Source organism: Equus asinus, chromosome 9 (assembly GCF_041296235.1).
Source record: "Equus asinus isolate D_3611 breed Donkey chromosome 9, EquAss-T2T_v2, whole genome shotgun sequence".
NCBI lineage: Eukaryota > Metazoa > Chordata > Mammalia > Perissodactyla > Equidae > Equus > Equus asinus.
Genome location: NC_091798.1, coordinates 52348614 through 52374250, shown reverse-complemented (window position 1 = coordinate 52374250; position 25637 = coordinate 52348614). Strand labels below are relative to the sequence as shown.

Here is a 25637-nt window from a genome sequence, read left to right as displayed (position 1 = left end):
TTTATACTACTCTCAAGTCTGACTCACCCCACAACTTAATGGCAGTATCAATCCTCAGGATCTCGTTTGCCTATCAGGTCCCTATGTGATCCTCACTCCTTACATTAGTTATGAAAGTCTCTTACAACATCCATTTAAAATCAGGGGGAAAAAAAGCCACTTTAGACCCTGCTTCAACCTCATCACTTACACCTTTGTTGCCAGCTTCAAATATCTTAAGAAACATCTACAGAAGAGGTTCTCTCCAAAACCAGCTTTACACACACCAGCTTTAGGCGCAGAAAGGATGACTGTGATTCAGACACCAGGAAAGCTCTCCTGCCCCTCCTCCTACAAGAGAGTCCCTACATTTGAGCTCCATTCCTTGGGCCTTTAAAAGTCTACTCACAATGAGGCTGGTGGCATCATCTTAAAATCACCTTATGGGTCATTCAATGGATTGTTAGCAGAGGGTAAAGTTCTTGATAAATGGAGAAGAATTTGGCCCAAAGCAGAGAGGAACATACCAGAAGGTAAAAGAAAGATATGTTTAAAAGGACTTAGCTACAAGAATCAAAGCAAAGACCACCTCTGATTTGGGGTGCTGGCCTTTTCGTTTATCTTACTCTCCTATGATACGGACAACAATAGCCTCAGATCTATGCTTTTCCTCCTCCTCAGGAAGCATCTTCTCTTGGCCTCTATTATACAGGTTTTCCATAATCTGAAAATCACTAGCCCAACACGGCTAGCCAGCTGCTTTCCTTCCTTATCGTGGAAGATAACCTTAAGCTCATTCCTTGTGCCATTTTAAAATGCTGAGGGCTTCATCAGATATTAAAGCAATGGATATATGGTAAATATAACGCATAGAAATTTAACTCATTTCTCTACATTTTCTGAATATTATGAAATGTGTTTATATGTAAATATTTGGGCATATTTCCATTCCTGTGAAAGAAATGTGTCTATTTGCTTGCCTTGTAGATCACCATGCGACAAACCCCAGCCATTACCCTGGAACAAAGCAGATCTTATTAAGAGCCCCATGGTCTAACTCTTGTCTGCGATACGTTGTTCTTCCCTCTGTCTCTCCTTGTAATTCCAGGTAACACAAATAAAGTTCGCTGTAGAGCCCTATTAGCCTAAAACTTCCAAGCTAATTTACTGGCCCAAGATTTAGGTCAGTGCTGTCCCAACTACAACAGAGGAGGCGACCAATTTCTATCCTTAAAACTCTGATCTGCAGAGGAAGCAAAAGAAGATGGTCTTGAGTAGCTTTAAAAGCATCAGCTCAGATTATTGTACTCATTCCAGCACGACCACGAAATGCAGGAACTGTGAAGAATAAGTGGATACTGAGAAGGAGGATCGTCCTTCCACAGCACTGAGCACCATCTAAGGGCCCCTTTCTGCAAGCTGACTCCCTCCCTGAGCTTCACAGCCGCACATTCAGAGGAGCAGGCTGGCCCAGGCCTCAGAGAGCACCACCGCGAGGGGACACCCCCAAGGCCTGGGCAAGAGTGGTATTTCCCTAAGGTTTGATGAGGTAACTGCCAATGCTCTTTAACCAAGATTAGCGGGTAACAGGAGAGTGGAATCTTCTTAACACCGTTGACAGGAAACCTATTTTGAGCCCAGCAAAGGCCAAACACCTCCATATTAAGAAACACTTTAAAGAGGCAATACTAAATCATTAAACCTTAAAAATCACTTCTCTTCTGGATCCTATCTGCTCATGCTGACTGGTAAATAAACTCTTCAAGCTTTACCTTGACTATACATACACGCATATATATATGTTTAAGTATGTATGTCTCTGTGTGTTCATAAATATATAAGATACAAATATGCTATATTTAGTGACTTACAGTTACTTTACTTTTTTGTTGTTTAGTTGTTGTTTCCCACACTCCCCCAAAGGGTACTTTGAAATCTTTCCAGTTTTTACAATTAAACCTAACCATCTGGACTCAAATCTTCACATTCACTAAATTAGTCACAGATTTTGTGGGTAAGCTGAGAAAGTAAATGGTATGCTCAGTGCTAGGATTTACACCACATCTACCACAGCAAAACATTCTCTCTCCAATAACCTCTCCAATTATGCACGCACATTCAGGCTCAAATAACACAGAGGCAGCTATCCCTCACTACACAGAATATGTGCACAGTTAGTCCTACTCTTTAGGTCCAGACGCGAGTTACAACAGGCCCAAAATGAACTTCTCCAAAAACCTTTCAGAATTTATTTTACAGACAAAAGGTAAAACAGTACCTATTTTTCCATCACCATTTAACTTCCTCCTACTGCTACTGTGCGCTGACAAGCTGCTCAGCCAAACTCAGAGGCAATTTGATGAGATCTGTATCTATGTTTTGAACACCAGCAAAAATGTGATTGGAATACACTGGGCGTTCTGTAGATTTCTCTAGTACAAGAGTGTTCGAACTTCTTCAGATTTCACTGTAAGCGTCAGAAAAGGAAAATTCAACATGTTTAAGATTCAATATACCCAGAGAGCTGAAATCCAACAAGGGCAAGGGATTTCGTGTTGTCATCTAACCACCAGTAAATAGCCGTACATATTACAGAACTTCCATTAATCTAAAACTGGACAGGATTATCTGCTGGAAGTAACTCCACGGCTATACTAAGTCCAGGTAAGTGGAAAACCTGGTTTCTACAAGAAAATAATGTACATGAATTTATAACCAGCCCATGGTGTCATATGCTGGCCTTTCAAAGGAGCCTTTAACTAAGCCTTTAATATGAGCTAAAACAGAAAGGAGTAGACTTTGGTGTAAGCACGTTTATAAACATTTTTCAGAGCATCTTAAAAAGGTTAGCACTTTTCCTTCCACATTTCATATGGGCAACAAAAAGCATCCACTCACCTAGTATACAGAACAGGTTAGAGAGGAAGAACCAGAGACAAGGGGAACCCTTGTTAATATGCAGGAAGCTCAGCACTGGTTCCTCAGTTCTTTATGTGCAAGTGAACACGAACTAAACTCACTGAAATACACGCTATGTTTGGGGGGATTAAAACCCTCAGAAGCATTCACATTGTGGAGGCACTGACAATCCGATAAAAAAAAAACCAACTTTCTTTCCAGGAGGGATTAAAACCGCAAGGAGATTTCAAGCTTGCAAAGCCTCTAGGCTGTCATAAATATTAACATGAGCTATGGTTTTTATCTTTGCACTTTTGTTTTGGTTTGCTAAGTAAACCTAGCTTGAGCACATATTAACAGTCGAACAACACACAAAGAAATCAAACTTCGGTGAGCATTTGCAGGGACTTACCTCTTTGGTAAAACATGATTTGGGGTGTTTTTTTTTGCATGATTTTTAAAAAGCTATTTACACAAATTTAGTTTCCTTAGTGACTATGACAGTGCTAAATTTTATGAGATTTAAAAGTCTGAAATTTTAAAAATTATGTTGGATTGCTCACAGAAGTAAAATCTAGTCTCTTTCTTCCCTAATATAGAAAATAATAACAGAAAAGCATCCAGAATGAACATTAAAAAGTCACTAGTTTGACAAGGCTGAAAACATTCAGAGCTATCTCTTTACACCCTTTGTTCCCCCATTCCCATAATCCTCCTGTTGCTCACCACCCCCCAATAGAAACAGATCTGTAAAATGAAGCTATCAGCCATGATTTAGACTCAAAAAATCAAACCGTTTTAAAAGGATCATGATACCAAAAGAATAATACCAGAACTTAGTAAGGAGAAAATAAAACAAGATCATGTTAAGCCAGATTAACATATTTAAAAGTTCAATTTATCAAATATGCATCAAGTAACTAATGATTTTAATGTTACAGAAGGAATGGGCTTTTTCATGGCCAAACAGAATACAAAGACATCATGTAGAAACAATACTTGGAAGCATCCTGAGTTACCATTACGGTGGCAGTTTAGACACAGAAGAGCACTTTGACTTGATAAAGGGTTTGACTCCCAAGAAGACTAATGTAAAAATAAAAACAGTGAATTGGGGAGTATTCAAAATGATACTTCTAGAAAACTACACTTTATTAGTGATTTCCTTAAGCCTATTATTCATAAAAAGATTAGAAGGACAAACTACAACTACAATGGCAACAAATGCCATGATTTCTGGTCTTCTACTGTAAGATATAATCTAGTCCTAACGAAAAAAAGACATCCTGAAATTCTGGCTGCCAGGCAACAGCTCTTCCTCCTCAAACTGCTATACCACTTCACTGTGGCTGCTGCAGAGTTCTTCTCTATTCAGTACCACGGCCACTAACTAATGAAATAGTGGGGCATTTCTGTAAACGGTCGCAATTATTCAAGACATTGCACTGTCTAGGGCCAGTTTAACAAAGCCTTTCCACCAACCACCCCCTTTCCCACACACCTTCTTCCTAATTTTTACTCCCTACCTCCACTGCCACCACCACCACCACCACCATTCCCCCTCATTTGAACAAACAGGGAAATTCAGCAACAGCCACACTGTCCCTCTCTCAGTTGGAAGAAGCTAAGTTTTTAGCTTCCTGACTAGGCAGCAAAGAAATGACAACCTGCCTCTGCATTCCTCCCCTCTCTCTTTACAGCTTACAAAGTACACTTGGCCAGGAAGTTCTCACCATTAAACAATTCATTCTTCTTCTGCAAAAAACAGGGGTAAAAACAGGCGAGCATGATCACAAAACATAACACTGGGCATTCAATTCCTGTACCTTATGGCCTCATTCTTTTACCTCCTGGTCCATAGGATTTGGTGACCAAATAAATCTTAATCTGTAAACAAATGGTTTGCTCTACAATTAGACCATTCATTCTTTTTTTCCTTTTTTTCCAAACTGCTTGGCGGCTACCCAACCCAGAGACTTCTAGGTTCTTCCATTATTTAGTGCTCCCAATGGTTAAAAGGCAATAAGCTCATTTGGAGTTTATAAAACTATGCGCCATCAACAAAAGCATGTAATGCTTCCAAGATGCACAGTGGCTTCTACACACACAATGGGGAGCTGTGTGTAGTCTCCCCCAAAACAAAAATGCCCAGCCCCAATTAAGCGCCCTGGGGGCCTTCAAAGAAGTTATGCTAAGTTGCAAATACAGCAAGATCCACTTGAACTCCAACTGTCTTGTGTGCTTTTCCCTCCCAAGGTAGGGAAAAAGCCGGGCAGACTGACCTCATTAAAGGGTAATTAGTGAACACCGGGACTTGAGGGGCTAGCACAATCGTGCCTATTGAGCATTTCACTATGGGGCCACTATTTTCTTTTTTTTCTTTTTTTTTTTTTTAACCCAGGAGGTCTCTGCAGTCTGAAAGGCCCGCATTTTAAATTTTTAAGGATTTCAATCTGGCCATTTTTTCTACTACCAGTCATAGAGTAAGAAGAAAGGGAGGAACGCAAACAACGCTCCTTCTTCTTTTGTGGAATTCTGACATAGCTAAAAGTTTCTAAGTAGAATAGATAATTTATATTCTGTATATAATAAATAATTTAAAATAAAATAAGTTTTGCTTTAAATGAAGTGAAATAAATGCTCCGCCTCCTGGTTACAGAGATTGAAAACAGCACATTAAAAAAAGGGCATTATAAATCAATCAATATAGGGCTTTCATGATTATATGTGACAATGATGTTGGAAAAAAACACAATTGATCTGTTTACATGTGAAGGTGTTATTTAGAAACTAATACAAAGTAATGTGATCAACATAACCAGTTTACCATCAATAAAATTCTTCACACCTCTTTAAAGCTCATTATTACTGTTGATATCAATCTGCCAAGATGCTGAGGACTGAGCGCTACTATAAAATGCACCAGTAAATTTGCCTGTTTACATTCTTGAACTTAAGAGCACCACCTTTCCGAAAAAACAAAGCCACAGAACTACTGCCTTGGTACTAAAATTCGCCAGTACGTGAGAAAGTGGTTTTTAAGGCAACTAATAAATAAATCTAAACTTGACCTTCTCAGCAACCAAGATTTAAACAACTCTAATCAGGCAGATCAGTATCTTTAAAACAAAACAAAAACAGTGAAAAGGAGGAAACAGAGTTGGAATAATGATCTCCCTCCAAGCAGAACCATCCCAAAACTAGAGTCTAGCACATTCTCCTAACAGTGGATTATGTAGCAGGGTAAGGGGCACTAAAGTCGCAGTCGACCATGCCTACTGCAGCCCCAAAGTTCCAACAGCTTCCAGACAGTGTGCTCAGAACAGTGTGCCCGGAGTCTAGTCACAAACGTGTAGAATAAAATTAATGTGCACAGTGACATCTTTAATGCTGTCCCTGTATTTGTTAAGCCACTTAATCACCCAGTTAGTTTATCTGGGTTTATGGCTTTTGAATATCAAATTAAAGAATTTAGAAGTGTGTAACAAGCCTTTGTATTTTGGCCAACTATACTTAAACTATATTTAGAAGTAAATGTGTGTATTTGTGTTCTGTTAAAACACTGCACCAGACCCCTCCATTAAATTTGGGCAAACATCCTTGTTTTATTTATTTGAGAAATACTACAAAATGTATTTGCGTAGCTTAAACATATGTAATACATTTTGAGAAATCTTGAAAAGATGGGAAAGACTTACTAAGAGACGGGGGGGTGGGGGGACCCCACTGTACTTGCGCTTTCTTTTTTTGTAATATACCCAGTACATGAGGCTTTGAGGAAAAAATGCAAATCCTGGAAGTCATTCCAAACAGTTGGAAACTCTTCCTCTTAAAGTAAATCCAAAGGCTCAAAAAATAAATATTCAAGAGCATTAATTTGTTTCTAGATGTGTGCGTGCAAGTAAAACAGCAGTCATAATGTGGAAATTTCAGTCACATTTTGCAACTAATTGGAAGCAGATTAGAATTCCGCCCCGGGGGAACGTTGTCAAACTAGAAGCGGCAGCAAATGAAGAAAGAGGTGAGGGCGTCGTGAAGAGCTGACAGATTTACAGCGCTCAGGGCTATAAACGGGTTGGGCCGGGGACGCGGGCGCGTCCCCGCAGCCCCGCCGGGAGCGCGCAGCCCGGCCCGCGGCGCGAGCGGCCACGCCCCCGGGGGCCGGGCCCTCCATCTGCTCCCGCTGCGAGACAATAAACTGGGCCTGCCGAGGAAACCCGTGGACCCCGCAGACTGATAAACTGGAGCAGGCAAAAGTCGGAGGGAGAGGAGGTTTCTTTATTTTAAAAGTGGGGGGAAGGCAGAGAAAAAGAAAGCAGATCGCGGAGGATAATACAACAATGGAGTAATGGGAACAGCTGCTCGCTTTCTACTTCAGTGTCTGGCATCTGCTGCGGCATCATGGGAAAGGCTGGTGAAGGATTTGGGCAAGGAATGTGAATGCAGACAATTGGCCAAATGGAGTCTGATGCGGAAAAGCTCAATTGCTCTGTTTTAAAATCATGTCGTTCCCTTTGGGGAGCAGAACAAACAATATTACTTAACTCAAATTCCACCTTCAAAGCGGTTTAAAGGTTTGGGAATGTGAATCGCTTTTCAATCAGTGACTCAAGGTGTGAAACAATATAAAGGGATAAAGCCTCGTTGCGGGAGCAGCCTGCATTGGTCGAAGTGTTCGCCTCATCTTCCACAGATCTTCATGGAGAAGTTCAACTGAAGTACTTTTCTATATATTTCACTTTCTTTGAAAAAAATTATTCTTAAATCACAACTGCTTACTTCTGACCTGACTCATGGGACAATTTCTATGTGTTGTGCCTATTTTCCCCTTGGCTGCAAAGATTCAGTTCTAATTTCATTTCCATCGGGAAAGAATTGGCAAAGAACTAAAACGCAGAAATCCATAACTCAAGTGCTGCTGTGCTAGTCATAAGCCTATAATAAAGCACAGATTTGATAGCATTATCCATGTACTGTGGTGAACCACACACAAATAAACAGTTCTCCGTGAAGAATGAAAACGCGAGGCTTCAGCCCTTCCAATTCAAACATTATTGTTGCTTTTAACATGAGCCATCCATAAAGTCAACTAAGGAGGTGACAGGAAATCCAAAAGTAATCTGGTCTGGCTATGTACACTTTGCCAAAAAAGAAAAGTTAGGAGATGCTTTCCAACTCATCCTAAGGATGTTCTAAGGGAAGAATGCGTAAAACTGTAAAACCTAGGCATAGAAACAAATGGTACTTTGACGCCAAGTGAATTCAAACACACACGTGGTGGGTGTAGCAGGCAGAAAAAGTACAGCCCTCCAATATGGACAAAGCTTGCTAACCTAACAAGGAACAACTTAGACGCAACCTTTGAACCTTCAGTGACTAATGCGACAGACAAAAAGGTGGACCTAAAGCAGCCCGAGGGCCAGATGTGCTTTCCTAAGAAACCAAATGAGGAGTTTTCTTTAATCAAAAGGACGAACAGTGACTTCTAGGAGTTTATGAAAGTGTGACCAATTGGAACTTTGTCGTCTGTTGCTAATTGAAGCATATAAAAGAGTCTATTTCTTAAAACATACAACAAACAGTTTTTTTTTTTTTAATTCACTTGCCACTTGACAAAAACCAGAATCAAGTTGACTGCTAGAAGATCAGTGCAACCAAAGACCGAGCTATTATTTCAAACTGTCAGGGGAAGGCAGTAAAATTGCTACCAGGTCTCCTTAAGTTACCCTTCAATAAAAAGAAGCCATCAGGGAAATAAGAGGAAAAGAAAACATATCAAAACCTTAAAAGTCCCTTTAAGTAAAATTATACGTCTGTGGCACCATGCCATCTGCCCTCTGGTTAACATAATAAGCCAACCCCACAACCTAAATATCTGCTTTCTAAAATCATTATGTACAGCACAAAATATAATCAATATATTTTTAAACTGTAAAAGGTGCATGCAATATGGCATTATTGGAATATGCCTAAATGTCCCCGTAGGCACATTTTTCTTAAGGTGCTGGCTGACAATGAGGATTCCCAGGAGGCAAGAAGCTCAGTGGTTGAGCTGGAATAGTGGCAGTGAATAATAATGAAACTGGGGTGGGAGGTGGAGATGAGAAAGAAGAGAGAGGAGCTTTGAAAAGTCAGCAGTAGTATTTACGCATCACTTCAAACCCATTTGTCCTAACAGAAACGCCCTTCCCTTTGAGTTCTCTATTACAACTAAAATACATATTTTTAAATTTTCCTTTAGCTTCACTGAGGGGGGAAGCTTTCTGAACACCAGATGAGATCCACGTGGTCCAAGGCCCACTGACCTATCAGAATATAAGAAGTATTTGCTTTGGAATCACTTCAATTCTTCAGGCAAAACCCATAATCTCTTATAATACACTCCCAAAGGTACTTCTAACCAAAATTTAGCAGATATGCAGAACTCAGCTTTAGGAGCAATGTGCCAACCTCACCCTCTGGAATATTCTTTGAGCTTTCAAAATAACATTACAAACAGCCCAACTGCTGGTCAAGCTACTATGAATAGTTTAACAACCTTTCCTTCAGTTGCAAAGGCCTTGTTCCAATTGCCAAAACCTTTAGCTTAAATTAAAAAGAACTTGCAGCAGAGAGAGAATAGTCACTAAAGAAACTTCAGCTGGGACAGAGAATGGGATGCGGAGGGGCCCCTTTACTTTGCAGCAGAGTGGCACATAAAATCTACGGTGACACCTTTTTTTGGAGAATAAAGCCCATACTAACTAAATACTCCCAACCCAACATCTACAATATGCCATAATAACATTTATATACACACACCTAGGAAATAAATACCGGATACAGGGCACCAGTATGATCTCTATAGTAGTCTATAATGTCACCTAGGTCATTTCTGAGGCAGAGATTTCTCCTGTACTCTTTCCCTATAACCTTAAATGTACAGATCAAGAGGGTATTATTACTTATTGACAACAATCCTAGCAAAGAAGGATTATTTCCACTACAACGTTGCTAAAGATAGCCCAATATTTCCTTAGTTCTGGCTTCCATGTTCTACAACAAAGCTATATAAGTAACTTAGGAATAAACTGCTTAGTATTCAAGCAAGACCCTTGATGTTCAGATCACTGGCAAGTTCAGAGTGCTGGCAATCCAAAGTATGGTGTGCTACAGTAATTACTATGAGAAACTTCCAGTGCTTAATATTAAAGAATAGAATAACATGATCCCTCCACCTTTTCTACACCTCTCGAGTGTGTTCAACACGGCAATTATCTCCGTTCAAGAAGCAGAGAGTTTAAACTGCATTGAAACTCAATTATACCTATGACTTTTTAAACATACTCTTCAAAAGGCAGGTTTCATCACATTCAAATCACTGAGCAAAATCTTTTCCCCAACTTATAAAAAATAGATTTCATCCCTCTCCCACGAGACATCTTCAAATGTAAAAATGATTTCTTTTTAGCTTTTGGACCCACTTTGTCACTTTATTAAAGTAGAGGGATCACTGAGCCCTGATGAAGGACGAAGAGAGATCCCATCTGATAAAAACAGTTCGAGGCCCAGGTCTCCCCGACGTCACCACACAGACTAGAAGTGCCACCATTTTGAAAAACCAGATCACACACACGTTAACAGAAAACACATTACTTTGCTACTTTTAAGAATGCAAAGGAACTAGGAGTAGTAGATTTATGATTTAAGTGCTTGTGGCTAAAATAGCTTTCCAATTATCAAGGGCCTCTTAGGAAGAGCAAGAATGCATTACGTGTTAATGACCACAACCAGGGGTCCCTTCTCGACTCTTTTGTCAGAACCGGAGCAGCTCCTCCCTGCAGCTTCACCATTAACATGTCTGTTTCCTGTCAGCCCACTCAGAGATAATGTCATTTATCTCAGGGAGGCACAAGCCCAGTCATTAGCTTCTATAAAAGACCTCAAACAAAGGCCGGATAATGTTTTACCCAGGGCTCTTACTAAAACCAGAACCAAGAAGCTTAGCGTCTAAAAGTCAAGGACTCAAAAGTTATCATCGTTAAAAGAACATTTTGCTCATTATCAACGATCCTAGACTACAGCTCTGAACCAGAGCAAGGTCTGTGCATAGTAAACACCAGTCCAGGGCGCTATCACACACAATTAGATTAACCGATAAACGCTGACCAGAGTTAGCCTGGGAGAGCCTTTGCCCCCCTGCCTCCAGGGGGAAAATTGACAGAATAATTCAGGTACTGACTAAATAGTTAGATCTTTGAAGAACTGACCCCTCGTTGTGATTGCCTGCAGGAACTGAATAACCATTATAAAGTGTTCAATGGCTGGGCTTCTGGAAATCTTTTAAATGAAAGTGGAACTGGTTAAAATAAATGTAGGAACATGTGTTTTCACAGTGTTGCTCATATTACTGCAATTTCAAGTTTCTATGAAGTACCAGGTGAACTTTTTTAGATTTTAAAAAAAACACACAGACACAGTCAAAATTGGAGCAAATCTCAGCCATTCAATCCTTGTTTTTCATGCTGAAAACGAAGAACAGATGGTACTTTCCATGTTGTTTGAATCTGGTTATTGAACACCTCTGTGGTTAGGGAGATTTCTGCTTAGCACTTTCGGCATACATTTCATTTACTAACTATAAAATGCTGCTTAGGAAAAATAAGTCTTTATAACACTCTAATTAAAACCATCTTGCAGCCTAGCAATTTCACTTGAAGAGCATTCTTAACCTCGTGACATTTGGACAATCCCTCCCTCCCCCCTCCTTTTTACAGACTATTTGCAAAGTTATTAAAAGTTGCTAAACATTCTTTATCTCCTTTAGCACAATCTTGATCAGTTGTGTGTGTGTTTTTAAGTTTCTCCAGCAAACCTAGCGTATTTCACATACTACGCTTAGACCTCAGTGCTGTGCCTGGTCAGACAAACACTCCAAGCTCCAGGGATTCTCAGAGAAAACGTCCTTGGAGAATGGGCAGCCCCTCTGCACCCACCTCAAAAAGCCCTGTGACCCTCCGGGGGAAGCCTGTAGAAAAAGAAGGATCAATGCTGACTGGGAGCCACCCTTAGTTACCAACGGTTTTTAACAGCTAAATCCCTTATGTAGCTTTCAAAACAGTTTGCTGTCCTACAACAATGGACTTTGTTCTTTAATTATAGCAAGTGACCTTTCTGCCCTTTTATTTCATAGTAGATAAACTGCACTCCCTAAGCAGAATTTGTAGGGGGCACTATATTTGCGGGGGGGGGGGGGGGGAAGAGGCATACCGTCCACAAAACTCATTAATCAAAATATGTTCTTTAAACTGCTCACACTCACTTAGAAAATGTGCCAGAATTCCCTAGTGAAGTGTAAAAAGGCTTCTACAAGAGAATAAAATAAAATGAATGATATCCTTTATAGACGGGTCCATTTGCAGACACCACCTTTAGGCTGTTAAGGACCAGCTTAATGAAAGCAGTATGATATTAGAGAAATAATTCTCTTTTCGAATATGTACTGAATGGTCAGAACCTTAAGACACAACTATAAGATCTCTTGTGCTTTCCATGTCTATTTAAGCATCCGTTGTTTTTAAGAGTTCTTTTTATATATTTTTTGAATTTTCCAGCCATCAAATAGACGCATTTCCTCTATTTAACTATTCAGCCCAGCCGAATGCCTATGTCTGATAAGTCAAAACTTACAGATGGCCTAGGAGGATACATGCAGAAGAGCCTCACTACAGGCTATTATGCTTCAAAAGAAAGGAGGGGGAAGGTGGAGAAGCAGGTTTTAACAACCAAAAGCCAACCTGTCAAATCTACTTATTCAGACATGTCACTGGTGGCTTAACCACAAAATGGGCTATAGAAATATAGCTCAAACATCTTAGAATTATGGCATGTTTTGATTTTGTTCACGTATTAAGGGAGTGGCAAATTTTACAACATACTTGTGGTTTCCACATAAAGGAGCAGAACACTCATTGATTTAATTAGGTTTCATAAGGTCCAATTTATCATGTTTTACATGACTTTGTGTAGTGAAGAAACAGAATAAACAGACCAAAAATAGACACTTAAGCATGCTGTGAAAATTAACCGGTGACAGCGAGTCTTCTGAATCTCCTGTGAACCTTCCAACCAGGGGAAAAAAAAGCACACACACATACACCCACCCCACCCCCCCCCCCACTGGTTTTCACTTTGGGCCCCTCATAAGCCACATCTGACTGCTGAAAATTAATCATCTTCACTTTTGAGGCACTTACTCTTCACAAACCCAGATAATCCAGCAAGGCTGAAATTAAAACATTTATACAAAATGTCAAAAACCCTTTCTCAAAGATGCCTCAGTGTTGAGACATTTTGGGAGGTAAAGCTTGTCCTATTAAACCTTGCCCTCAGTAGGTATCCTTGCATCATTAGGAAGTATTTTTTAAATTGAAGTCTAGTTTTACAAAGCCATGAGTTGGTGGATTAGTTACTTCCCTGGGTGGCATCTGTGCAAGGGAGTGCCATCTCTGTGCCAAGGATGAAAGCATTCCTAAGACAAGTCGTTCTGGGGAGGGGTGGGGGCGGGGAGAAAAGCCTGAAGGAGCAGGGCTGGAGATCCTGAGCCAACACCCCAGGCTGACGGAGAATGGCCAACAGGGCAGGATCCAACCCCCTCGGAGCCATCCCTGAAGGGTCCCTGTGCCAACACCAGGAGCTCTGGCCGGCGGTGGTGGAGTGAATCCGAATGCCCTGTGCTTTCTCCCCTCCCCCACCCGAGCCCCATCATGACTTGTTTGCTCTTCATTTATGTAATTCACATTATCACATTTATGCTGCTCTGACTGAAGATGAGTTGCACATATATGAATAATTTAATTCTTCCATTCTTCATCCAGTTTCCTCTGTGACTGGAAACTGAAAAGAACACAAAAACTGGAGAACCGACACCACGCTCTAATCTCAGTTGCCATGACAGCAGCCTTTGAGATACTGAAATGTTCCGATTGCCAGCTAAACAAAATTGTTGAATGTGAACATTTGGCTGGAAGATTAAAAGGCTAAAGGGAATGCAAAAGGGCAGTACCTCCCACATTCCAGGCAGCAGTGAATCCAATCAAATGGCTCTGACTCCTTAACCACAGCCATTGTGAGCACTGGATTAGGGCAATTCATCTAGATAGTTAGAGCAGATTAGAACTGCAATTTGAGGACTATTGGCAACAAAAGCAAATGCCCTACTGTACTAAGTTATAAGATTTCAGAACGCCTTTTAGCAGAAGTGATGTGAAACTTCCCATTTCAACACAAGAATTGAAACGTGGATTTTTAAAAATTCATTTAAACTCACCGGTGTAAAATGCTATCTGACCAAGGAGACAAGAATAAAAGGGTTCAGAGCTTTTTTTGCGATTTTGGCATTATCTACACCTTAATGTACCTTCATCAACTTCTAAAAGCATAAAATCAAAACTTTATTCCTGAACTCCAATTTCAATCTTGAACACTCAAAAACAAAAATATAAAGGTTTAAATAGAGAGCAGTGAATAATTGTACACAGAAATAATTACCCCAAGGCGTTTTACAATTCTGATCAAGTAAGGAATAGCAGAAATCAAATTATTTAAAAAGCATATTTGCAAACAACGAAGCCACAATCCACATGCTATGAATTTTGCTTCTGCAAGGCACCATCTGTAGAATTAATCTAAAGATTAATTTTATAGAAACATCACGCACTCCCTCAGCTCCCAACCTGCCCAGGGGACAGAGCCCCTTCAGTCCCGGGACGTGAGTGCACAATTGCCACACCAGTAAGTCACAGGCCTCCGGAACTAAGCAGCACAACACTGGGGGCAGTTTCTCAAAGGCAGTGTCTAACCAGACTTTAAGACAATGACAAAGAGGGAAGGAAGGGTCCAAACTGCCTGAATCAACAATCCCCATTGCTCAAATGCAATGCATAACTAGCATCCTTTGGCTCTGCTTTCACATTTCAGGAACACCAATCCACTGTCTTTTTCACTCTTACCAACCTTTCAGCTCCCTAGTCAAGCTAGAAATCCAAGTGATAACACTCTTAAATCTCCAGCTAAGAACTGGGCAAGGGAACAAGGCTAGAGTCTTAGCAGCCACCAAAACCATTCCATTCCACACAGTTATGACATCAATGACCCCAGGGCACCAAGGCTGGGGTTTAATTCAGAACCAATAACAGGATGATACCCTTTGATAGAACTACTCTGGAGAATGTAACAAACAAATAAATGGGTTGAGGGTGGAGTGTAAATTAGAATCCTCAGCATACCTCTCCAGGGAGGGAACATGAACCCTGCACGTAAGGACACATTACCAGAAATATTAGGACGTGTAAATTAAAACAGAAGACAGTTCTCCTTAGGGGAGAAACCAGGACAAGAGTCAAGTGGGTGAATGCACAGGTTTTCTATTAAAAGCACACGGCAACTGGCTGACTGGCCAGGAGCCCTCCTGCAGGGCAAAAGGTACTGAGAAGACTCAGGCCCTCCCACCTGGGGACCCAAACACTAGCACCACAAGCAGCAGCAGCAGCAGAAGCGAGAGCTGAACACTGGCACCCAAGCAAGCTCCCCCATACCAAATGTTCGAGGAAAGGATGCAGATAATAGAAATCTCACAAAGAACCAGAAAGCACGAACAAGAAGAGTAAGGCACACAGAGGCACACCCCCCACACACCCACACAAATGCACACAAAGAGGAAAGTGGAAGATCTAGGAAGGCGACTTTATCCTACCTTCTCAGTTTTCAGTTTCTTGATTCGCCTGTGGCTCTCCTCCTCCTCCTCTTCCTTCTTTACCAACATAGAGTTTCCCATGAGCCCTGAATCCGGGGCACTTTTGCTAACTTCCCCTGCAGCCGCGACGCTGCCACTCCCAGTGCCCCCGCAGTGGAAGGGGCTCGCGCCGCCTCCATTGCTCTTGGCCCCAAAGCCATAGAGGTGCCCCCCGGAAGGGGCCTGGCTGCCACTGCCATTCTGGTGGCCCTGAAGCAGGTCGTGCTTGTCCTTCCTGGATTTCCCCGCATCCTTATCCCGCTTGGCGCCTCGGCTGCTCTGGCTTTTACCTGGCTTCTCCTCTTTGCTTTTCCCACAGGAGGCCGCCCCCGCGGTGGCAGCGGAGGTGCCGGTGCTGGTACTGTTGCTGTTTGGGTTGCCGCCGCCGCCGCTGCTCACACTTTGACCCAGCGCTGAATTCATGCCAGTTGCCTCTCCAGGGCGCCCTTGGACTTCCTGCCTCTTGCCAGTGCTGCTGATCTCGGGAATCCCATACAAGGCAGCAGAAGGCAGAGATTTATTAGCATCCTTAGAAGTTTTACTCCTTTTCACTTTTGATTTGCTGGTCTCTTTGTGTGAATTCCCCTGGGGAGCAGAGGGCTGAACAGAAGCAAATTTTAGGCCATCAGCTAAGGCTGCGGTAGCACCGGCCCCACTGGAGGCCAGACCTCCACAATCCTTAGAGTTGCTGCTGCTAGTGGTGGTGGTGGAATTATTCATCTCAAATTTCTGTCTGTCCTTCTCCAAATCAGCGTCCAAATCAATTATTAAATTTCCAACCCCGATTTCCCAATCATCGCCACTGTCATAAGTATCAACTGTATTTGGATCCACACCTTTTCCTGCCGTGGAAATGTTCACTGACATCCTGAAGATGAGCTCTCTAGAATAAAAATCCGATGAACTTTCCTTTGGAGATGAGGGGACATTCGTTTAGCTCCGCTGGGCTTTCTCTTAAAAAAAAAAAAAATCTTCTAATCTTCCTCTTCTTTTTCCTGCCCCAGGAATGTGTCCAGGGATCTTACACCCTTCAGTCCAGGTCCACCTTTTCCTGTGAAGGGGGAAAAGTCGAATATTTCTTGTCTGGGTGTTACCAGAATAAAAACGATTAATACTGGGGAGTCAGTAAGGGGTACAGGGAAGGATGGAGAGTAAGGTGGCTCATGTATTGTCTCCACAGTCCAATATCGGTTTTAAAGGAATATAACCAAACCCGAAAAACATACCCATGACAGTAAGCATCTTACAGTAGCTAAAAAAGAAAATCCCTTTATCAACAACACAAGGATAATCACTTTTTTAAAGGCATTAAAATATCTTAAGGATCTGAGTCAAGTCCAGAAAGGTTTTAAAAAAAAGAGAGTTTAGGATTTTTTTTTCTAACACATACATGTGATCTCTCAACCCCAGAAACACAGCCTGAACACTCAGACGAGGGAGGAACACGGCTTTAAACCCTCACGGTGTCCTAGATCTTGCAATTTCAAAGACCAGACCCTGGAAGTTTTCTGAGGCTAGTTTCAGAATGATGCTGCTAAATTTTCCATATTTCTAATTTTATTACTTCTTTTTTACAAATTGTTTGGGCAATCTGGTTTTTGTTCCCAGTAAGGAACAGAAAAAAACAACCAACACCCCCCCACACACACACACATACCCCCTCCTATCCTCTCTTCCCCAACAGTTTAAACAATTTTATTTTTGAAATATACACACGTCTTTAAGAGCATTTCTCTATAGAAAAGACAGTGTTAAATAAAAGGCTCAGTATCTGCTTTTTGAGAAAAATATTACACCCAAACAATTCTACCATATTCCTAGGTCACAGACTTGCTCAATCTGTTAAATATGGTGCTACTGACTGTACGGGCAAACTGATTAAGACATACTCTTTAAGTGATCTGCGCCAAGGTGGCCTCAATGACCGCAAATGAGTGTGTGTTTGACAAAGATCAGTTAAAACGGTTTTTAAAGGGATCAGCCCCTTTTTAACAGTTGATTGTCAAGAAAAAAATAAATAAATATACGTACACACACACACACACACACACACACACACACACACACATTGCTTACCTTTAATCCTTTATCATTTTTTAATTAGGCCAGCAAATCAAAATGCCTTTGCCACTCCACTCGGCAAATAAGCCTGTGCCTCATTTTACTTAAACACCAAATGATCAAGAAGGAAGAAACCAAATAACACATCTCAGCCAGAATAATCACTCGATAACATTATTCCACCTCCCCACCCCCCTTTTGGCAAACGGATCAGGAGTCCTTTTCTCCTTAAAAAAATGTGTCACTGTACAGCTGGAAGATAATGTTTCACATTCACAACAGAAGCACCAAAGGTTTTTTTTCCTCTTAACAAGCATCGAGAATAATAGTTTTTTAAAAAAGAGAGAGCTTAGAGAAAAAAGTTTTCCCAACTTCTCATTCCGCCTTCAGTTCCAGACTTCAGAGTCACCGTGATCAGTAAGTAATGCTCCCATGTAGCAAACCTACAGGCGTCCGCTAGTAACAAGACAGAATGTGCTAACATCGGGATAAATTAGTGAAAGGGAAGAAAGAATAAGAAGAAAGGACTGAAAATCTGGGCTGGATTCCGCCTGTTAGTCGGGAAGTGGCATTTTTCCGCCCGTCCTGACAGATTTGATTTCTTGAACTAACTTAAGAGGAAAGGAGGGGGAAGAAGAGGGGGAGGAGGAGGAAGAAGAAAGGGTGGGATGAGAAGCGGAGCGAAAGGAGAAAAAGAAAGGTGTGGAGGGGGAGGGGAGCGGAGGATTCAGTGAGCTGATAAACCAGTTATAACAGCATTCGCTCGGGGCGGGGGGCGGAGGGCAGTGGGGTGGGGAAAATAACGGCATTTAAAATTGGTTCAGTCTTCGAAACCCAAAGGATGTGATGTTTTCCTGTTTTATGTTGTTTTAAGAAAAAGGAACCGAGTTCCTAGTATAGTCCCCAAGGGGGAAAAAATCCGCTGTCGCCCAAGCCGATCAGTCATGTGGTAATTCGATAATTAGAGTCAAAAAAAGATTTTTTTTAAGGCGACCTTTTTCAGGACAGTTTTTCTCATTTATAGTCGCAGCAAACGGTGCGTCTCCCTTTTATTTATTTTTCTCTCCTCCTCCTCTCTCGCCCACCCCCTCCTGTGTTTAGTCAGATGGCCCCGGAGCTTGGCTTAGTATTTTTAATTAGCTGGGGTTTGGAAGCTAAAAGCAGTAATGAATTGTTGATGGATTGGAAGTGGAGAGTCGCTTTGCTGGAAATGTCGGGGCTGGGAGAGGGGGATGGGCGAGTTAGCAACAACCAACCATCTAAAAGGAGCGATTTTGTTACAGTGCAAGCCTTTCACATCACGTGAGGATCAAGGGCTCAATTGGTTGTCGTGAGAACAAAAATGGTGACAAGCGTATCAAGAAAATACTGATCTGGTCTTTAAAAAAAAGCTGAAGGTCTCTCCCCTCCCCCTGCACACACTCTCCCCCCGCCGCCGCCTCCCCCCCTGCAGTGGGCGCAGCTACAAGTTATGAATGTGAAACATTTCTCGCAGATCTAGGATCTCGGAACTTCGGAAGGAGTGAAATGTAATGAGCACAAGAGCAAAGCAGATGTTTTAAAGAAACACCTTATAAACCTTTCCTCAACTTATCTCCAATTTGTCGGCTTTCCCAAGAGGCCTAGGCAAGGGGGGAGGGCACCTCCGAGCTACTTGGGTTTTAGGGACCCCCTCATGTCTTAAACAAAGAAAAACATTTTGCTACCTCCCAAGCCAGGTCCTGTAATAAACACACCATTGTTACTATTTGTGGGTTTGTTTGGGTTGGGTGGGGCTTTTTTTTTTTCCTAATGGTGTTTTTGCTGCTTGCTTTTTTAAGGAGGTGGAAAATGGTAATTATAACCATTACATGTAATGGGTGACTATTCCCTTGTTCAGTATTAAATTATTGGGCACTAGTATGTGACAGGAGACAGAAATCGGCTTGTTCTGCCCTTGCCCCCATTTTCCTGGCTCTGTTTGGAAGAGGGTCTTGCCCAGCTAGGATAGGAGAGGAAGGGGGTGAGGTGAGCTAGAGAATGGACACTGCAGATCAGGATATGTAACTGTGTCACTTTTATTCTCCTTGGGTTAGAGCCCAAAAAGTAATTTACTCTAAGTTACCCCGAGTGCCCAGTCAAGCTTAATTTGTGTGAAGAAGTTACAAATGCTTCACCCTCCACTGAATAAAATTCACCCTTCCTGGGTTGTTGTTCTCAATGCAAAAGCCAAACCCTGTAACTAGTTCCTCATTTCAATGCATAAAACTCGCACATTCCCCTGCATGAAGTCCCCGCTAAGTGCTATATAGAGACACACCACGCAACCGTACTTACGGTCTGTATTGGATCGAGTTGACCTTTTCCTTCTAACTGCATTGAATGTGTTTGGTTGCAGCCGCTTTATTTTGGAAATTATAATCTCTTCAACAAATTTATTATTAAAGAAGATGGACCATCAAATGTCACAGACCGTCCTGTGTATTTTTTATAAAAGCAAAAATTAAAATTAAAAAAGAAAAAAGAAAGAAAAATCCCCCTGGTGCACACACACAACAAGCTTGTTCTGCAACACTGAAATCAGGACTGAAACACAACACACACACAGGGGGAGTGAAGCAAAAGGAGCTCTCAGCCTCTATACCTGAAAGGGACTTTTCTTTGTTCCCATTGCCCTTTCGCATCGGGCCAATCAGAGAGCAGCTTTTATGAAACTGGGCTTTCTCATTGGCTAGCTGCTTTCTCTTGGCTACTGTAGGGGGTTGAGATATACACACGTATAAAACACACACTGAGAGCGGGTGGGGGTGCGGTGGGGGGTGGTTGTGGAGACAAAGCGTTTTATTTTCCAACCAGATTGGGGTTGAGGAACCTCCTGCAGTAAGAAGAAAAAAAAAATGGTGCGCCCATTTCAATTACTACATCATTCACATAAAACACTTATTTATTAAAACAAATCTCAAACAGACTGCGAGGAGAGGATGTCGATAAATACAAGTTTGATTGTGTTATCTTGGGGGAAATAATGTATGTGATCGCTCGGTGGCAGAGGAAAGCCAAATGAGCCACTAGCGCGTAGCGAGGAGAAAAGGGAGGGTGACTGTGAGGAAACCACTGCGAGCGTTTTGCTGGCTTCTCTTCCTTGTTGCAAGGACTCGGCAGCGCGAACTCCCGAGACTGATTTTCTGTATTGCAGCTTCTGGCTTTCAACCCTCCCCCACCACTTTGCCCTTCTTCCAATTTTTTTTTCCCCCTGTGTCTCTCTTTTTACTTTCTGATTAAATAAGAAAAATCGATCTGGGGGTAAAGGCGGTGGTGGGGAAACAAGTAACCCTTTCGTTTCCAGTCTCCTGGTCTACAAGCACTGAAGTGTGAACGCTGGCAACCGTTTAACCACCACGACGCGAACAGTTCTTCCCTGGAATTAGTAACAAATCTTTTCCACCTGGCCCTGGGCGACTCCAAAAAAATAAAAAATAAAATAAGGTCCCAGCCAACCATATTAATACCTCGGGCCAGCCTCATTTTTTAAAAAATCGATTTGTGGGAGATAAATGTACTAGGAAGATTAACCCGTTAAACAGTCCCCCTCCGCGTTTTTAAACCGACGGATTGCAGAGCTCGTCTTCCGCCAAATCTTTCACCCCGTCTTGGGGAGAGACGGGTGTCAAATTCCTCTGACCGCTACACCGCAATCATCCAAGAATACAGAAATATTTTAGAATTTACTGCAGGACAGATGCCAACAACCAAGTTAATGGGACTCTGAGGTCACAGGATAAGAGAGGGTAATATGAAATAACAAGTTCAGTATTGTACCGTAACAGCCAACATAAGTTAATGCCTTTATATATATCACACCTTTAGAGCACTTTTGATTTTTCATTGTTATTTTCCATTACTTTTAGGAGCTCTCATATAGATATTTTAAAGGATACTCTGAATTTAACTGAAAGTATCATGATTACAAGTTTTAAAGATCCAGCATTACTGGGATTATAATTTCCACATGACAACTGGTATTTAAGAATGTGTCTTAACTGAGTCAGATAGACATATTAAGTGAATTAGTGTTAGCAGAAGATAGCTTATGACGTAAACATTCAATGATGACTTTGTGGATCAATAAAAATATTTATGTCACATGTTTTAAGTAATGGCTGTTGACTCCTGTTTGAGCTTTCAGTATATTTAGTTCATTAAAAAAATTGCCAATTAATTGTTTCACTACCCAAGATGAACTAGATTTGATGCTGCAAATAGTAATAAACAGCAGTTTCCACCCTTTCCTGGGCTAAACTAGAGGAATGCAATCTGTGTAGTCCTTAGATCTCCCTAAATAGATTTGGATTCAAATAAAAGCTGTACATTAACAAGTTAAATGGGGCAAATTAGATCTGATACCACTTATCCTCTATTTTAGCTTTGATGTTTGTTTTATATTTTTGAATGTACAGATTTTACAATTTGTGTATGTCCATTGATAACACAGCATCATATGGTGATTTTTAACTTTTCTTCTTTTAGAAGAGTGGTTCCTCAAAGGACCAGGATCACTCTTGGGCACTTCCTGGGTCCCTGGAGTATTGTGTACGTTTCAGCCTTTGGAAGCCCATGGCTACCCCATATGTTATATCAGTTTGGAAAAATCAATGGTTAGCTCTTAAGATGACTGGGCTTCAAAAGACGTAGAAAATAAGACCTGGCGAAGCTGGAAAAGAGTAGAAGCAGTCCAACACACTCCCTTGGTGAAAACAAATCACAGGGTCTGCAGCATAGATTTAGTGTAACTAAAACCAAAATTTAGCCTTTTAAACTTAATCTGATCTAAGCCTAACTTCAACACCTAACCCTAAATCTTAAACCTTTTTGATAAACCGCTCTGGTCAAAGACAAAAGCTTATGCCAACTCAGTCACATATTTAACCCAAATCATTTTGATCAGTTAAAGCCTTTTCCTTCCACTCCAACATCTCCACACTCGATGGGCACCCCAGCCCCACAGCCTGCCCCCAAGTTCTTCCAGGAGACTTGAACAAACCAGAGCTGTTAAGCTAGCTTTGCATGTGTTTGTTTTGTTTTGTTGGACAAAGGGACCAGTCAGGAGACATCAGAGGGCTATCAGCTAATTGATGACTGAAACTATGATAATTAACTACCAGCTTAGAAAATCAGAGCTACTCCCCTCACAAAACTGAGAAGTTCTACTATATTTTAAAGAAGAAATTTTATCTTTATCTCTTATTAAGATAACAGGAAACAGGGACCGGCAGGTGGCCAAGCTCCGCTTCAGGTGGCCCTGGTTCACCAGTTCAGATCTGGGATGCGAACCTACTCCACTCATCAGCCATGATGTGGAGGCATCCCACATACAAAGTAGAGGAAGATTGGCATGGATGTTAGCTCAAGGCTAGTCTTCCTCAAGCAAAAAAAGAGGAAGACTGGCAATGAATGTTAGGGCAAATTTTCCTCACCAAAAAAAAAAAAAAAAAGATAGGGAACACACCAGTCTCTGTACTAATATCCACATGCATATACTTGATAATAGCAGTACAATATTGTATAATATGTGTGCTTTGTAATTCTACATTTTAGTGCGTGTCTACTCAGAGATGTGGTAGAAAAGAAGAGATGTCTGGAAATGAATCTAGGAGGAATGGAGAGGTGAGAGGAGCATGAGGATAGTGTAATGGGAGCAAAGAGTGTTATCCCATCTCCAGTAACCACCACCACCAGCTCTGCCCCTTCACATACCGCATAGATTACAAGGTGATCAGAAGGACCTGGCACAAGTCTTTTCCTGCTTTTCGAAAGCAGAATTGCTCAATGCCGAGGAGGCCAGGGGCTTCAAGTAGCAACTCAGTGGTCTGTCTTTGGTGCCCATTTCCTCTGATTTATCAGAAATAATTTCTTGGGTTTTTGTTTATTTGGAAGGAAGTTTCTACCTGGGCCTCACTGTTCTAGATCTGTGCCAACACTGACACTTGAGATTTACTCAAAACCAAGGGAAAAAAATAGAAAGCAAAGTTATAAAAAATAAAACCTACCTGGAACTGGGCTTAATTTATGGGAAAAGGAACTTAATTTAGGCACAGTGAGAAACTTTCTGGCTGCCCAAGAAGAGTGTGAAGAAAGATTCTTATCTGTTTGGGGTTGCTTGTGAATAGACCTGCCTCAAGCCAGTGGGCAGGTGACCTGCCGTGGTTTCTAGGGAATGCAGAGTTGGTGATTTATTAAACACCCACACAAATACTAGAAGGTCTTCACTCTTTTTACCCTAACATCCTAACTTCCTATTAAAGGCCTTCTAGAGAAATCTCTCTCTCTGCCTTCTCTCCTGTGCATAATAAATCCAATTCGAGTTTCTATGGAGTAGTTTTAACAATATCCATCTCTCGACAACTGTCACCAAAAAGAGATGAGCAGTGTTCTTGGCCAAACATTTGATGTTTTTGCAATGTCCTGAATTTAACTGGACCAAAATAAAGTGCCAAGAAGCAGGTGTCCAGTGGAGAGAGAGGACCCTGGTCCTTCCTTGAGGGGGTTTAGGGAAGAAAAACATCTGTGGTGTTCACCCTGCCATGAAAGACTCATGGACATTCTGATAGACACTTGTGAAATGGGATATTTACAAACATTGTATAAATAGCTGTGTTAACTTTTCAGGTCATTTCTATGCCCCATTAGCTCACCTTCAATTTAAACTCCCCATAGTGTAACAAAGGGACCCTACATCCAGGGGAAGGAGAGTGACTGTCTTGACAAATCTTCATAACTTTAAAAACTTTATAAAGTTTTGCTTAAATTGAAATGATACAAAGCAAATTCTCCATGCCCTGATTAAAGACAAGAGTGAATTTTAATAGTAAAGAAATGTAAAGTTAAAGAAGGAAGTGCTTCTCCCTATATGTGTGTCGTTCCCCATTCCTTCTCCCAATTCTCAACCATAAAATAATCAAAAAGAAAAAGCAGCAAATCTTGTCCCTTTTATGCCCTGCAGTTCTAAAGAACCTAGCAAAATATTGCAAAACAGCACATTCTTCTAAAGGAAAACATTTGTATACTGCTCACATGGAGAGAACGGCAATGTAGGTCAATGTTAAGTGTCTGAAATCTTACCTCCACTTGGCCCAGGCTCTTGTGGTGTAGTGTGCGCTACTATATCTGAACCGGTGCCCGAGCAAGGTCTGCAGATCGGTTAGCAAAGAAAGGCAATTTACACTGCATGTAATGAAACCATTTCTGGAAAAGGATTTTTCTTTTATGCCAGTGGAGACTGGGCGCATAAAGAAGATCAAAACACAAGCTACACTTTTTTAAAACTACTTATTGGAGATTGCTGTTGCTGGTTTTATTACAATATGTATTTTACAGATTTAGGTAATAGCCCTGATTTTTCAAATCGACCTCTGTTTAGACACGTTTCACTTTGGGCTGTTTCTTGTCTGCAAAATTACAGTCATTTGCACGTTATTACAGTGAGTGGGAGACAGATTGTGTTTAGCGTTGGGTGGGGGAAGGGTTATTATGGGAAGTGATCTGCTACGGTCAGCACATAATTTCAGCCTGAAGAAAATTGCTTCTGAATGGCTGGTCTGTTACCCAGCCAAGGAATGGTCACTGGGAGAGACTGCAAAATACTTCTGCTTAATCTGCATTATAGAATTATTCTGATTTCCAGAAAGATAGTCTGTGGAAAGAATGACTGTAAAACTAAATTTAAAAACTTGTAGGTGAAATGTTGTCACTGCTCCATTTGAATCTAAAACAACAACTACAACAAAGTACAATACTACCAAACGGGAGAGGACCAAAAGGCGGCAGGGTACAGCCAAACTGTTCTACTCCAACTTTCTCCCTTGCTTCTCCTTCTCCGCTCCCTCCTTTATCACTTTTAAAAATCTCCGGGCAGCCCCGTGGCCGAGTGGTTAAGTTTGTGGGCTTTGCT

General features: G+C 41.4%; 1 protein-coding gene and 1 long non-coding RNA gene across 5 annotated transcripts in view; one reads left to right on the top strand and one right to left on the bottom strand.

Annotated features, from left to right (window-relative positions):
- Window positions 1-20326, bottom strand: part of ZNF608 (zinc finger protein 608) — a 99925-nt gene extending 79599 nt beyond the window's left edge. For 2 of the 4 annotated variants that reach the window (XM_044780400.2, XM_044780402.2), the window contains exons 1-2: window positions 17726-18418; window positions 15611-16700 (exon numbers count right to left, since the gene is read on the bottom strand). In XM_044780400.2, the coding sequence (XP_044636335.1) occupies window positions 15611-16516 (906 nt within the window). In that variant the 5' untranslated portion in view covers window positions 16517-16700; window positions 17726-18418. Of the gene's footprint in view, window positions 1-15610; window positions 16701-17725; window positions 18419-20026 lie in introns of those variants that run through there. The other 2 variants (XM_070517497.1, XM_070517499.1) reach the window with 2 other exon arrangements.
- Window positions 17992-25637, top strand: part of LOC139046189 (uncharacterized) — a 34569-nt gene continuing 26923 nt past the window's right edge. Inside the window, exon 1 of the long non-coding RNA XR_011505872.1 lies at window positions 17992-18127. This is a non-coding gene — a long non-coding RNA (uncharacterized lncRNA). The remainder of the gene's footprint in view (window positions 18128-25637) is intronic.